Source organism: Branchiostoma floridae, chromosome 11 (assembly GCF_000003815.2).
Source record: "Branchiostoma floridae strain S238N-H82 chromosome 11, Bfl_VNyyK, whole genome shotgun sequence".
In the NCBI taxonomy this organism is placed as follows: Eukaryota; Metazoa; Chordata; class Leptocardii; order Amphioxiformes; family Branchiostomatidae; genus Branchiostoma; species Branchiostoma floridae.
The window spans coordinates 20,052,998-20,067,721 of NC_049989.1; the positions used below are offsets into that span (position 1 = coordinate 20,052,998).

The 14,724-nt window shown below is 41.1% G+C and overlaps 2 protein-coding genes across 6 annotated transcripts; both read right to left on the minus strand.

Annotated features, from left to right (window-relative positions):
- Nucleotides 1-2,053: 2,053 nt before the first annotated feature.
- On the minus strand, nucleotides 2,054-8,725 carry LOC118426584 (small integral membrane protein 14-like). 5 transcript variants are annotated; one of them, XM_035836074.1, is made up of 6 exons: nucleotides 8,548-8,725; nucleotides 6,635-6,740; nucleotides 5,125-5,173; nucleotides 4,580-4,694; nucleotides 4,263-4,299; nucleotides 2,175-2,411 (listed from the first exon to the last, which is right to left on the minus strand). In XM_035836074.1, the coding sequence occupies exons 2-6, from the start codon at nucleotides 6,707-6,709 to the stop codon at nucleotides 2,373-2,375; spliced, it is 315 nt and encodes a 104-aa protein (XP_035691967.1). In that variant the 5' UTR covers nucleotides 6,710-6,740; nucleotides 8,548-8,725; the 3' UTR covers nucleotides 2,175-2,372. The 5 variants fall into 5 exon arrangements, with proteins under 5 accessions (XP_035691964.1, XP_035691969.1, XP_035691967.1 ...); XM_035836073.1 differs by lacking the exon at nucleotides 4,263-4,299 and adding an exon at nucleotides 4,400-4,436 and having other exon boundaries at nucleotides 2,176-2,411; XM_035836071.1 differs by lacking the exon at nucleotides 4,263-4,299 and having other exon boundaries at nucleotides 2,054-2,411; nucleotides 4,543-4,694; nucleotides 8,548-8,724.
- Nucleotides 8,726-11,405: 2,680 nt separating this feature from the next.
- LOC118426324 (serine/threonine-protein kinase mos-like) lies at nucleotides 11,406-13,292 on the minus strand. The gene has a single exon (XM_035835634.1). It carries the CDS (start codon nucleotides 13,258-13,260, stop codon nucleotides 12,049-12,051), a length of 1,212 nt encoding a protein of 403 aa, XP_035691527.1. The 5' UTR covers nucleotides 13,261-13,292; the 3' UTR covers nucleotides 11,406-12,048.
- Between the last annotated feature and the right edge of the window lie 1,432 nt (nucleotides 13,293-14,724).

Sequence of the window (14,724 nt, forward strand, 5' to 3'; positions counted from 1 at the left end):
TAATTTGATGTTGAAATACTCTTTTTTCATGTGATTTTGTTTAACATCCAGGCTTTTTCCAAAATACGCACCGGCCAGCTTTTTTCAGCTTTCTTGTTTCAACAATTTGTAGTACCTGTTCTCGATGCACAGTGCTAGAGAGAAAAAAGAGGCTGGACAATATAACTGAGGTACAACGTAATTTATCTACAACCTTTTAATACAAGGGAAAATTGCTACATCGACATTGTCTGAAGTAACTTTCCAGCAACCATTCAAATTACAGAGAAAAACCCAAAAGGAAATTTTACAATTCTGACAAAAAAATGTCCTTAACTTTTAACATTGATTGTACAGTTTACCCCCCAAGGCACATGGAGTCATGATAAACAACAACAATCACCTAACTATGTAGACAACTCCAATAGGACACCAAGTATTAAACAATTCAACATACAAGCATAACATTGGTCACTTTAAAACTGGAAATGCTCTTTGAAATTACCATGGCACAAGTTATGCTAAATGTGGAATAGATTTTTACCTCATTTGGTTTGTACAAGACGTTTTTCTTCATATATAAGTCTAAATTGTCACTACAGACAAGTTTGACTTAGATGTACATGTACATAGAAAGAGGACTAACTGACCAAATAGTAAATGCAGGGTTTACAAAGACAGCTTTAATTCTTTTACGTCGATAAAGTCTTTGAAAATATCTAATTTGAATCAATTTCAAGCTAGTACTAGCATAGTGCAATGGCCGAGTGGGTGGAGCGTTCGCCTTGCATTCGGTAGGTCGTGAGTTCCATCCCCGGCCGAGTCATACCAAAGACTTTCAATAATGGTACATGCTGTTTTCTCTGCTTAGCACTCGGCACTAATGGGAAGGGGTATGGAAGTTAAACACACATCACTGCCAGCGGACCAGCCCCCTGCTGTAGTGGCTTGCACATGTGTGGCCCAAGGGCTACTCAAAATGGAGATGGGTGCCACCCTAAGCATCTGCACAGATGTAAGGGCAACATTAACTTTTGTAACTAGCATACTTCCAAATTCAATGTGACCAGTATCAATGCACTCTTTTATACTTTCAGTTGTAGAGGCATTTTTTGCATATCCAACCAATCATTCAAAATCTTCCCCTTTAAAAACCATTACTAGACATTATCTAAATTTCTTGTACAGATTTTCATACATCACAAAACTTGATTAACCAAATCAGAATGCAGCCTTATTCAAGGATAATATACATATTATGCTACAGTTTGTATAACACAATTTACCATGATTTCTTTGAATAATACAATTTTATGAAATAGAATTCTGATGCTCAGCAAGACATCATCATACAGTTTAAAAAGGCTGCATATTTTCACAGGAAATACCGTTTTGTCCTGTAAGGTCATACCAATGCAGGCTTTTGGATGAAAAAGAAATATGTACCAAACTGGGCCTGGCTGGACCCTGGTTTGGTAATGTGATTGTGACCTAAGTCTTACTCAAGCAACTGGGTAGGTTGAGGAAACAGACATTTCAGGTAGCGTCCGATATAGCTTCTTTCATCAAAGATGGAATAAAAGCAGTAGTGTTCAGTCAGTGAATGAATGAATGAATTTATTGCTCAACGATCGCACAAGGTACAATGTATGGCAACTAACAACAACTAATGAAAGGTAATGGATGCTACCTGAAATTCCATTTGCAAAATCATAATATTATCAATTTTTTTGGTGAATACAGCCAGATTTCACGGGGTTGAAAATATGCAGTCTTTTCAACAACTTGCCTTTTAAGGCTTTAAAATTGGGTAACATTTGCACAATTCTTTGTTGGCCTCCATAAATACACATTATGTACACAGTTATGGGACTGTACATGTTGGTGTCCGTCTCTCTTTGCTAATCTCCAAGCAAATCCTGCGGTAGCATAAGATAGTATCAAAAGCTGCCAGAGGAGAGAAGCCGGCCTAGGAGTGTGTTTGACTTTGGCCAGCTGTACTCCTCAAGGTGGGGTCACACGTGCGTATATATCTAAGTCCGTGTGAGGCGCGCATGGGAGTATTTGCCTCCACCAGGCCCCACAGGTCGTTGGAAAAATAATAGAAATTGGACAAACGTAAACAGGTAACATGTCAGACGAGTTAGCTGGGTCGCTAACCATAATTCTCGGTCAGCTAACTCATCTGGCATGTTATGTATCTATATTTGTTCAATTTGTGCTATTTTTCCCGCGACCTGTGGAGCCTGGAATAGCGTTGTACGCACCTCAAACAGACTTAAATATATACGCATGTGTGACCCCACCTTTACATAGCTTTGATACTATCTTAAACCACTGGTAAATCTGCCTGAAGATTATCTCTTTGCTCCTGGTACGGTTTGGTGTGCTGTTCAGTCTACAGGTGGGGAAGGGGGCTCTGGACCGCTTTCCTATAAAACAAAATAACACACCACATTGTTACAATTTTTGCTAATTACAAACCTTAACTAGAAAGGTAATATTTGCAAGCAAATACAGAATGTTACCTTCACATGTTGTAGTCTAACACTGGCAACTGTTTTGTTCATTCTTATTTGAACACATTTCTACATGTAGTGACCCAAGCCCCTCTAGATCTGACATTTACTACATTATGTAACCGAACACCACATGGTGCCTGCTACTTTACAGGTTACTATGGTGACAGCCGTCTGGTCCAGGTCGGGGACCTTATTTGTGCGGAAAAGAAGAAGAAACAAAGCAAAAACAATATGTTCCCTTCTGTGAAGGTAACATAATAACTCTCCCTAGAATATAGAATTCTATAGCTGACTTCAAAATTTCAAACAAGAAACATGTTTTTAAAAATATGGTACTTTTATGTAACTAACCCTACCTAAATATCTAGTTGCTCCCAGTCAAAAATGAAGTGCCAGGGTTCTCCCCATAATTTTTTAGTATAGTGGAGGGGCTGGCAAAAATTACCCAAACCAACGCGCTGCGCTTTCATAAAATGGGTTCATTTTGCAATGACAGAGGGTGTCAAATACTACAATTTATAGTGATTCCTTTGTTGTGAAGTGGCAAAACAACTATTGTTTTGATCATCGCCAAGTTTTTGCAGACAATGCCCACTGGAAAAGTGATGCCACTTGGCACAAAAGTCTGTGAATTTTCATTAATTTTAGCAAAACTAACCAACAAAATAGGGAAGAAACCCTGGCCACTAAATTTCAGTAGTATAGTGGAGCTGGGCTAGGAGTATAGTGGAGGGCCTCCGTTATTCCATCAATTGGGGAGGACTCTGAGTGCACAAGACTGCATATGCTCTGTATATTTTGAGCCCTGGTTGTGATTTTGTTAAGAAAAAGGACCAGGCAATCACATTATTTATAGTGCTGGGTTTCTGGTTGTCATGTCCTTCTTGACTATAATTAATTAATAATATGAAGGTTATTCAACAGACTTCACTTAGTCAAGTCAAAAAGGACAGTTACATCGTTGGCGGCACTTGGGTTTCTGGTCGCCCTGTCCCCTCATACTCTAACTAAGTGTAACAAAAATCTAAACGGTGCACACACCAATTCTTCCGCGACAGGGGTCCGAGATAGTGCGCGACAAAAATGTGACGAAAGGGTCTCGAGGGTCCGTGTTTGAGTTCAAATTTCTCATAATCTGCTGCGAAGTGGCATTTAATACTGGCATGGCTAAAAAGCGTAAGAAGTGATGTGTTTTTGGTGCAAATTGGTTTTGGGCCCGAGGGTCACTTCCTTGTATTTCTACGCGTTGGAAGTGATTCGCCGTTGACCCAGATTTCCCGTCCATATGCGGTCTGTGAGCCGTGTTGGTATGCCTCGCGCGTCGGGTTATTGTAAAAATCTCAGTGTTACGATTTTCTTTATTTTTTGCCTGATTAATCTTAGGTGTATTCTCTTTCCGACAATATCAGTCATTTTCATGACTAAACTATAGGTGATGGGTTTATTTCCACGTCAAAATTCCCCTTTTTGTGCATACTTTTTTGCGTGAAAAAAACTTTTCTCCCCCCAAAATTATGAAAAGTAGAGAGAGTGAAGAAACTGAAACCCGGCTGTTCTTAAAGCTGGAGTGATACCCGTCATTCCCATATATGGCTTTTCTGCTTTAGATCTATTTTCTTTAAGAGACGGCCTCTCGACTTGGGGGTGCGCAGCCTCGATTTGAGACCCCAAATAAACTGGGGTGTGCACCGTAAAGTGACTAAAAGTATATGGTACTATATATTAAAACTAAATCAAAGATACAAAGGAGAAGACAGTTACATCGTTGGCAGCACTGGGTTTCTGGTCTCCCTGGCCCCTCATACTCTAACTTAGTGTAACAAAAATCTAAAGTGACTAAAAGTATATGGTACTATCTATTAAAACTAAATCAAAGATACAAAGGAGAAGACAGTTACATCATTGGCAGCGCTGGGTTTCTGGTCTCCCTGTCCCCTCATACTCTAACTAAGTGTAACAAAAATCTAAAGTGACTAAAAGTATATGGTACTACATGTATATATTAAAACTAAATCAAAGATACAAAGGAGAAGACAGTTACATCGTGGGCAGCGCTGGGTTTCTGGTCGCCCTGTCCCCTCATACTCTGTGGCCTGAGGAGGTACAGCACCAGAGCGATGACCACCCACGCTATCATCATCATGGTCAAGGTCAGCCCTGCATCGCCCTCAGGGGTCCCGTTAGGACCAGGTGCTGAGGAAAACATCATGTTAAAGTCGTTTGTCATTATTATCATTATTTCTTAATCATGAACAGGACTGGCTGTTTAAATATTGAATAGCTAGTCCCGATCTTAATCTTAGTATAAATATCTTGTTTAATATTATTTCAAGTTATTCTGCTGCAAGTGGAGATGTCTCTTGCGTTGCCTCGTGTTTTGTAATGTTGGTACTTCATGAAGAAAGATATAAATAAAGGAAGTTCTGTACATAGAAAACTACTTGGAGACCAAAATTGGAACATCTTTCATTAAGCCAATGCCTCACTTCAAAGAAGATATTGTAAAGATAGAACAACTTTTTGAGTTATGCTTTTCTCGTACACACACAGACTCAACAACACTTAATTACACTTAACAAAGCATTATTACGTCCTGTGCAAGAAAAGTATCAAAAATACTTACGATCTTGGACACACTCATTGTCAGTGCAGTATTGCTGAGAATTTCTCAACTGAAACAAAATAAAGAAACAAGTTATCCCACTCAGTACGTATTTCAGGACAACAAATAGCATATATAAGGTACAGGAAAGGCTGAAACTTTGAAAAGAGAGAGTTTCCCTATATGTTTCTATTTGTAAATATATTTCAAAGATATGACTAGAACCCAAGAATGTTTACTCAAAATTTTGAGTACCAGAGCGATCAGCCGGCTCATCACAGACTCTTGTGAACACACACACTCGCAGGGATCAAACCCACCCTCCGCCATGACTGACACCTGTCAATCAAGCAATCAAGCAGGGCTGGGAACCAATCAGCAGCCTTCTAACTTTGACAGGTCTGACGAGAAATGTTTTGGAAGAAGAAAGACAGCTAGAAGACAGAGAGAGACAAAGAAAACTTTAAGAAAGGAGGTTTTAAGATGCCGCACTTCAGCAGACAGTCTTTGATTCTGGGTCAATGAACTAAATGAAGCATAAACAGGCCGACAAGGCCTAGGAAAAAAAATGTTGTGTTTCCTGTTTCCCTACCTTCCCTAGAAAAACCTGCCGACCCTAGATAGACTTTTTTTTGGGTGGGCAGTGGAGTCACAAAGCTTCCAGGTAGAATTTTTATTCAGCCTGCTTCCTATTGAAGTAAAAACACTGCTTGTCCTATCTAATGAAGGATTAATGTATCTATTGTGCACAAAATCAAAGTTTGACATTGAAAGACAAGTGTCCTCATACATTTCAGTTTCCTTTGTTCAACTGTATTGTAATATGTATCACTAGATTTTTGGCTAGCCTAAAAAAAATTACAAAAAAAAAAAGATATCCCCTACCTACCGACCCTAATTTTTTCAGGACTGAAACAGGAAACACAACATTTTTTTCCCTAGGCCCAAGGGAAACATTTGCAACAAATAGTTTCATAAAACCAGAATGAAAGACTGCACTACATAATTCTTATAACAGAAGGTCCCATTGAATGATAAGCTAGGAAAGTACACGTACAGAAGGCTGGTTATACATACTGAGATGTATAACATTCTTTTCTTGTTTAATTTAGCATGGATATTGTGGTCTGACAGACTGTTGGGCAAATATTAAAATAATTGAGACACTTTTGGTTGCTTGGAAACAAAAGTGCATGAATTCATAACTAGAAATGCATACATTTTTCATACGATTTGGGATCGCAAATCGGCACATCGGCACATGCAAAATGTTCTTTTAGATGGAAAAAAATTACAGCTCTTGGTGGGAATCGTCCAGATGTTGGCACAATGGAAATGCTTTTACTAATTTAAGGCACTTTTGGACAGATTAGCCAAGACATGAAAACAACAAACAACACTTATTTGAGGGGGACTCTTGGTTCAAAATTTGAAAAGTGCACCAATTTTTCTATCCTTTGTTGTTCAATCTCAGCCAACGTTCAGTGGGACTTCTGTTGAGGTTAACTTATAATCCGTCTCCAACGGTTACCAGTTCCAGAAGTCGGTCCATGGCGTGGAAGTGGTTCCACACACACTCGCACGGGTCCCATCCGCCCTCCGCCATCTTTGACTGGTGCTGAGCAACTCCCAAACTACTGAAAACATGGTGCAATTGTGTCATAACATTTCTTACAGCCATGATGGAAAAGTATTAACTGACTACTGGGTGTTCGTATAGTGGACTGGTGCTGAGATACTCTGCATTCCCAAACAACTGGAAACATTCGGCAAATGTATCATAACAAAAAAGAACAATTAACATCTTTCCTATCATAATTGAAAAGTATTACCTGACTTGATCAAATAGAATTCAATCTCTACAACTAGATAAAAACAATAACTCAGGCTTTGGCTGTTTTGGTACCGTACCTGTAACCATATGGCAAATGTCTTCCCAAACTTTTATAAAATAAATAAATAAACTTTTTTTGTTTTCAAACTCAAAGAGAAGGTGGCACAAGTTGGATATGTATCCACCTTGTCTCAGCTTCTCTTTGAAAACAAAACAAAAAGTTTGGGGAGACATTTGCCATATGGTACCAAATCAGCCAAATCCTTACTAGTAGTCAGTATCACGTCATGTGATTTGTACAATGATTGTGTAACAAAATGTAAATCAACGGGTTCCGCAGATCGATCAAATCCGTGGAAAAACACACCTGTTGGGTATTCCGTACAAGGCCATTTGGTTACAGGTGTAAAATGGTTGACAACTTTTCACATGGGCAAATTGTTTGTCGGCGTAGATCTCGATACAAGTTTTTCAAATTCAAGCCACATTCCCATTTTACTTTACTGAGTCTGTGCAGGCTTACCCATACAAGGGGACAACAGTCAGAAAATTAGGTTAATAAAAACAAGACCAACCAGAAAGACTAGAATTTTATAGCACTGTCAGGACTGGCAAAATGCCTACAAAATAATCTCTGTGCATCGTAACAAATGGGAAGGTTTTCTTGCAGTACTTTTCCTTCAATGAATGTGTCAAAGGCTTCTTGTTTTGAGCATTTAGCTCATGAAGGAACTATCAACATTAAAAGTTCAGTAACCCCCATCACCTGCTAACGTTCCTGTGACCATATGTTAGCATATCACAGTTGCTGTAACGTTGCATCCTGTTTTCAAATGTCATACACTGACTCATTCATTGAAACTTACATTTGTGACAACATCAGCTTATGATAGATTATAAAAAATTTCAGTTTTTACACGAACACAGCAGTTTAGAATTAGAGTTCTGTGTTAACTGTTAACATGGCTCAGAACACTTTATTTTTGTTTTCTGCAATCTGGAATTCATAACATATTGAGCCTGGATTTCTGTAGCTTGGCAGATAGCATGTTCTCTCAAGTACTGCATTTTTTTTTTTCAAAATTCAAGAAATTTGAATTTCAAAAAAATGTTCTGCTTATTTTCGGTTGCTGGTGGGAATTTCAAAGAAATTTGCAAATCCAACTTATCTTAGCTTATCTGGGAACCACAGAATGGCATAAGAGCAAAAACTGTCAAAAACAATATTGTACCAAAATCACCCCCCCCCCCTTCTGTTTACATGTTGTTTACCTTACGTAAGCTATCAGTCCAACAAAAAGGGCGTAACACTAATTTAATTATCCTTACCGCCAAAACATGAGAATGACAACACACATTTTATATTACATGTTGTAAAAACTGGAGAAAAAATATACCTGCAGCATTGTGTAGAACTAAAACGAAGCTACAAGGAAACAAAAAAAATATATTCCAACTTCACTGGCTTTTATCAAAACAAAGATGGCCGCCATATTTTCATAGACGAGAAAAAATCAACACAGACACCGGTAAAAAAGAATCCCATTTTTTACCACAAAGAAAATATGAAACCACACAACAGTAGTGCTACACTATAACTGATTCCTTACCTTGAAAACCGCAGGAATGTTTGGACCGAACTGTCCTGTTTAACGTACTTAATCCAGCTTTTTGCGGGGGTTTCAGGAGATATCTCGGACCGGTTCACTACAAAAGGACACGTCAACTTAGCTAAAGTGCCCGGATGTGGGCCAGAAACCAAGACCCCTTAGAGGACCAACGTTTTACCTGATCAGGAACATTTTGCATCTATGAAATTAGAAAAACTAGCATTATTTTAATTCTACAAATCTGCCAAATTCATTTCAAATTACATCTATATATTTTTGTTGCACTTACACCGATATTTTTTATGTTAAGACTCCGAGTGGCTTTAATGATCTGGAAATTTTCATTCGTGTATGCGGTCTTGCCAGAATTTTTTTTTTATCTCCACTTCCCAAATCCGGTTAGTTTTGAATGATGCAACAAGTGGGCGTGTCCTCGAACAAGTGGGATCTAAACATAAGTATCAGAATTCAGATCGATGTGTTTAAAACGATGTATTAAAGTTCGCCACGTCGTCGTGGTGTAAATTCAGGTGTACGTGGGTGAATATGGTAATAGCAATAGCTACATTGTCAGGCACTGTCTTTGTCCCTTTGAATTCCAAAAGGGACATAATGTAGAAATATGGCGCCAAAATTTCAAATGTTCTGAACTTGAAAATCTCCATTCAGATTGACATTTGCAACTTATTTCTAACTTATCTGCGTCATTTTATCACATTTCTAGTGCTAATTAACAACGTCAAAGTAAGCCGCGACCAAATTCACTTACTTCCGGGTAGCCTACCGGAAGTAAGCCGACCGTAGATTTCCGAATCGACCGTTGCCGGTCGCAGATCTTCGGAGCTTAGCGGGGACTTTCAACAAACTTCAGTAATGATTCGAGCGAACCACCGAACGCGTTCTAAAGCGCACTTTGGCTCGCCGGCGAGTTGAATAAAATGGCGGACAACTCAAGCGGCGGAGGGAAGTGTGCATATTTCAAGACGTCCTCACCTTACAACAAAGTCATATCCATACGTTGTAAATATTGCTGTGCAGTGTAATAAGGTAGACTCAACTCGTTATGTAGAAAAATGGCCGAAAACAGTAACTTTAATTTTACATTATGTCCCTTTCACCCGATAAAGCGGTTTAATCTAGTTTGTCTCAGGCCCCTATAGCTAGTTTAGTTAGGCCATGTTGGTTTAATTATATGGATGCCATCCTCGCGCGCATCAATTTTCGACCGTTTCCAAAGAAAAAAGATTTTGAACGATAAGTAACGTTAACGCACACAGCAGCTGAAAAGAATGAGCAAATATATGCCGTGGATTGAAAAAAGAAATATCGTTAATGTATACTGACGTCATAGAATGTCGACATCAATTCCAATGTCAAAGAAGAAGATGTCAAAGATTGAAAATGAAGGTCCTGAGTTCAAACCCCGACGTGTCACCGGTCTTGTGCCCTTGGGAAAGGCACTTAACACGACTTTCTTACATGGGCTACAAAAGTCTTCAGCAAATTGAAGTTGGTAGCCTCAAAAAACGAAAGAAAAAAAAAAGATTGAAAATGAAGAACATATTTTTCAGTATACCATATCATACCTTATATAAAACGTCCGGATATACCAGTAATTATTACAGTACAGGTATGATTCGCCATATCCCACATGTCGTAGCCTGGGTACCATTCTCCGCGGTCGGCTTTGGGGAGCTTTACCCGGTCACCCCTACACCGCCGAGCGCCCGACGGTATGGTTCCCAGGCTACACATGTCGCTATTCGAAGCCAGAATGAAGTGAGGACACGGTCGTGCCAGGTGCCTTTTCCAACGGTATGGGATGGGGACTAAGCACCCTGTCATTACGCCACGCGACGCCATACACTTGATTACTTGAGAGGTTAGGCTCCAGCTGTTTTTTAACGTTTTTTTTTAGTCGCTTTTATCGGGCTTTCTATTTTGTCATTTTTCTTGAAGTACGCCAGCCAGTTAGGTTTTGACACAGCAAGACAAAATACAAAATAGAAAGCCCGATAAAAACGACTACAAAAACGTAAAAAGAAACAGCCGGAGCCTAACCTCTGCTTGGAGAGTAACACTTGATGTCTATACTGCAACTTGCGTCTAGATCTCTAAACTCTAATTGACTGTACTAACGTTAGAGATCAGTAAAAGGCCCCGAAATTGTAGCTGTAACTTGATTTTACTCGTTTTGACTTTTGACTTCGGTCGTAAGGTTAGTCGAATAAATTATTACGGAGTGGAGCAATCATTAACGTTAGTTCACCTTTATCCGTTGGGTAACCTATATCCGTTGTATATAAAAATAGGGTATTCGGGGATCGTTAAGTCGATAGAAGGTATTTTCACACTGCAATATTTTGAAAATGTTGACATTTGAGACCCACGTTGTTGACTTAAAATCTCTAAATGCCCAGGGTTTTTTTTTAAACAACGAATCTAGGTTACCCCACGGATAAAGGTGAACTAGCGTTACATCTCATCTACCAGGAGATGAAGTTAAGACTTCCTGGTAGTAAGATACGAGAAATAAACTCAAGCATCTGGATGTGATTCTAAAAGCATATCCAGCTGTTTAGCGTACTAGGAGATGATTAATGATTTACAACTCATCATACATAAATTGAGGACGAAATAGGGCTGGAAGGGCAAGGGCTACTCTCTGCGATAAAAGACAAGCAGTTCTGGAGGACTAACTTCATCTGCTCCACCTCACACGAGGATGAACGATGATGATGATGATGATATATACATGCTGCTATGACAACTGCCGGCTACTCCAACCATCATTTGACTATGAGAAATACCACAAAACGGACTGTATTTAATGACATCAGACAGAACAGAGCCTGGTATGTATTTTCAACCCTTTATTGTAACGAGACTTTCTTATCAAAAGTATTTGTCTAACAAGAAAGACACATGTGTTACACGTTTCATCCTGATATGTCAATAGCAGCACTTGCACAGTCATGAAATAAAATCAACCGTCTTCAGACAACGATGATGAAAATATCTGAATGTGTTTAAGAAACTTATTATAATCTGATATATGCTAATTTCTTTCATTGTCATGGGGTAGTTGTTACCGTAAGTTTACTTTATTAACTAAGTAACTTTAGCGCATATTGAAAACTTCACTATATAAATGTAAGAAAATTTATGTTTTACAATTTTAAACCCGTATCGATGATTTCTGTAACGTAAATTTCTTCTTCTTGGCTCTAAGTTTTCCAGCAACAACATTTATGAATTCACCAGTCGTAACAAAATACACATTGATTTACGTACGTTCAGTACAAAACATCACACTTTGACATTACTTCCTGTCAGAAACAAAACTGTCATACCTGCATACCGTGACCCGTCTTTGTACATTTACAGCAACTAAACATCTCACAACATTCATAGAAACATCAGTCATATCAAAATATACTCTGATTTTAGCTCGACAAAAAACATAGCTAGCGGCTTTGGAACAAACCCGATCGAGTTCGGTTAGATCGAGATGCTCTCAGTTCTGTCAGGTCTGAGTGCAAAGAGTTTCTCTTCGAGGGCTTCCACGACTTCTGTCGCGGATGGTCTGCTGTTCGGCAGTGCGCTCCAGCACCGAGACGCGTGCCGCTGATACCAGCCTTCGAGAACAGACGCCTCTTCCTCGTCGTTTTCCGGAAAGGAGGGTCTAACATTGTTCGCAACGACCCCGAAGATGACGACGTGAGGATTTTCTCCTAGGTAGGGATGTTCTCGGGACCGCATCTGCCATAACGTGATCCCATAGGAGTAGATGTCGGCGCGGGTGGTCGGTGGGTCCCCCCGCATGAGCTCGGGCGCGCGGTACGCGAAGGTGCCGGTGAGGTGCGACCGCTCCGTCGGGCTGACCCGCCCCGTCTCCCCGTCAACAACCTGGCAGCACCCGAAGTCCCCCAGCTTGCAGCGGTCGTCGTGGGTGACCATCACGTTGGCCGGTTTCAAGTCCAAGTGCGCGATGTTGTGTTTGTGAGAGTAATCCAAGGCTTTTGAAATGTCCAAGGCGAATCTAAGACGTCTTCTGATGTACAGAGGTTCCTCGGGGTCTGAGATCACCTGTTGGAGGTTCTTCTCACCTGCATGTTCCATAACGATAAAGGTGTTGTCCCTCAAGGTGGACGAGCTCACGGCGAGAGTCCGCACGATGTTCGGGTGCCGGAGGTCCAAGACGCACAGCTCGGCCTGGAAGCTCTGCACCGCCGCCGGCAGGTTGTGTCTGCATCGGTCCAGCACCTTCACGGCGACCCGCTTTCCCCCGTACCTGCCTTCGTACACCGTTCCGAACCCTCCGTTTCCTATCGTCTGTCCTCTGTGCAAGTCTTCCTCGCTCACGCTACACCTGGCGACGTCCCTACTCTTCTTAAACGGCACGACTCTACAGCACGACAACGCTGCCGGCTTGCCGTCGGGCCCGCTCCTCTCTGGCGCCGACCCATTGTTATTGCAGGCTCCGCTGTCTCCAGATTCCTTCTTGCTCGCAGAGTCGGATGAATTCCTCGAAAACGCCCACTCTCTCACCTTCTTGCCGAACCTCCTGGCCTGGTGAGGACTCGGGCTGGGTTTCTTAGGCGTACATCCCATCTCCAACGCAGCACGCAGCAGCGAGCGCTGTTTCTCCACAAGCTGTGCAGCGGCGAGGAGAAGTTTCCGCGCTGTGCGCACTGCCCGCGTTCCTGCCATGCCAGCGTCGGGGACAGAACTGGTGTTTTGGGCCGTCAGCTGGGCTCCTTTATAAACGCGTTTATCTCAGCAGCTGGCCATTGGTCTATTGGGACAGCCGATCATCCATATCAATCTAACCTTAACGCCAGAAAGAACAACGAGAGGTCACCTGCTTTCAAAAAGTCGTCGAAAACGTCGTCTACAAAACATCACACTCTTTCGGACCCACTTTTGTCACTGTTGGTGCCGGTATACCCGTTCTGATAGCTTCTATGTACAAATAGTTTCATGTTTTCCACGTTTTAATGTACCTGATACAATAAAGCAGGGTTTAGAATCATCTAACCCCCGCAGGACCCTAAATTTGCATGACACAGGCCGGTATTATCAGGCGCGTGGACGGCTCGTGCGGCAATTATGCAAAATCGTGCCTTATCCGTATTCATCACCCTGATTTTCCGCGCCGTCGCTCTGTTTACCCTGTAAGAATGGACCGCCAAGAACGCCTGTCTGAAGGAGCTTTGTGCGACGACAACACTGGTGCACTATTGTCCTTGACTCGCCTGACTTTTTGTTAAGTCTTTGTTCTTGCGCGCAGTTGCTATGTACCACCAGCGCCTTGCTCGTAAAGTTTTGTCGGTCTCAATACACGCGTCTTATTAATGTCTATTCCATGGGTGACATTTGTCACTTTTCAGAATCCATAAGGCACCGTGTTCGTAAAACACCATAGATTGCTTAATAAAGTATGTCAAAAGCTACCGTTGGAGTATTCCTTGTTAACTCAAAAGAGCATTGGCTTCCGTTTATGTTATGATTCCATTTTAAGGGCTAGTTTCTTGACTTTGAAATTCTTGACTTTGCAGAGCTTCAAACTGACAAATGCTAGTGAGAACTTCCTCCATTGCCATTCAAAAACACACATTTTTTGATATAGAAATGAAATACTTCAATTTAAAATCATTCTCAAAGTTTAATTCATAGCCTGGAAAATAACCACAATGAATATCACCGTCTTAAATCTGCTCCTAAACACTTACACTTACGATTGAAACTGGAAAAATATGAAACAAAGTCCATCCTCTTTCGTAGGCGCTTCCGTATCCTATTCCTTTATACATGTTATAGGTAGCCATTTGTCTATTTCCTAGCCATGATTTAAACTGCCGTCCTAAGTCTGTTCCTCACAATCTGGGCCACACACCAAAACCCGAAACAATAGTAAACACAGTCTATCCTCTGTTGTAATCACTGTAAGCCCTTATGTAGATTAAACCCCACAGCACGACAGAACCTAAACCACTAAGCAGCTGACCATCCAGCTGCCCATTGTGATGGTAAGGACAGGAGGAGCCGTCTCCATCCATTATCGCTCGCCGGCAGTGGTAAAACAAAGGCAGGGTGACATATGGCACGAGACCGGGGCGTGATTACAGGGAGAAGTGGCGACATGTTGCGCCGGGGGAGTCATCTTCAAGCAGA

Coding starts and splice junctions, on each gene's coding strand:
- LOC118426584 (XM_035836071.1), bottom strand. CDS start 6,709: ATGGCGGAGGGCGGATGGGACCCGTGCGAGTGTGTGTGGAACCACTTC. Junction 4,695..5,124: donor CAATGAGTGTGTCCAAGATC/GTAAGTATTTTT, acceptor TGTTTTCCTCAG/CACCTGGTCCTAACGGGACC. Junction 2,412..4,542: donor AACCCAGCGCTGCCCACGAT/GTAACTGTCTTC, acceptor TTTGTTTTATAG/GAAAGCGGTCCAGAGCCCCC.
- LOC118426324 (XM_035835634.1), bottom strand. CDS start 13,260: ATGGCAGGAACGCGGGCAGTGCGCACAGCGCGGAAACTTCTCCTCGCC.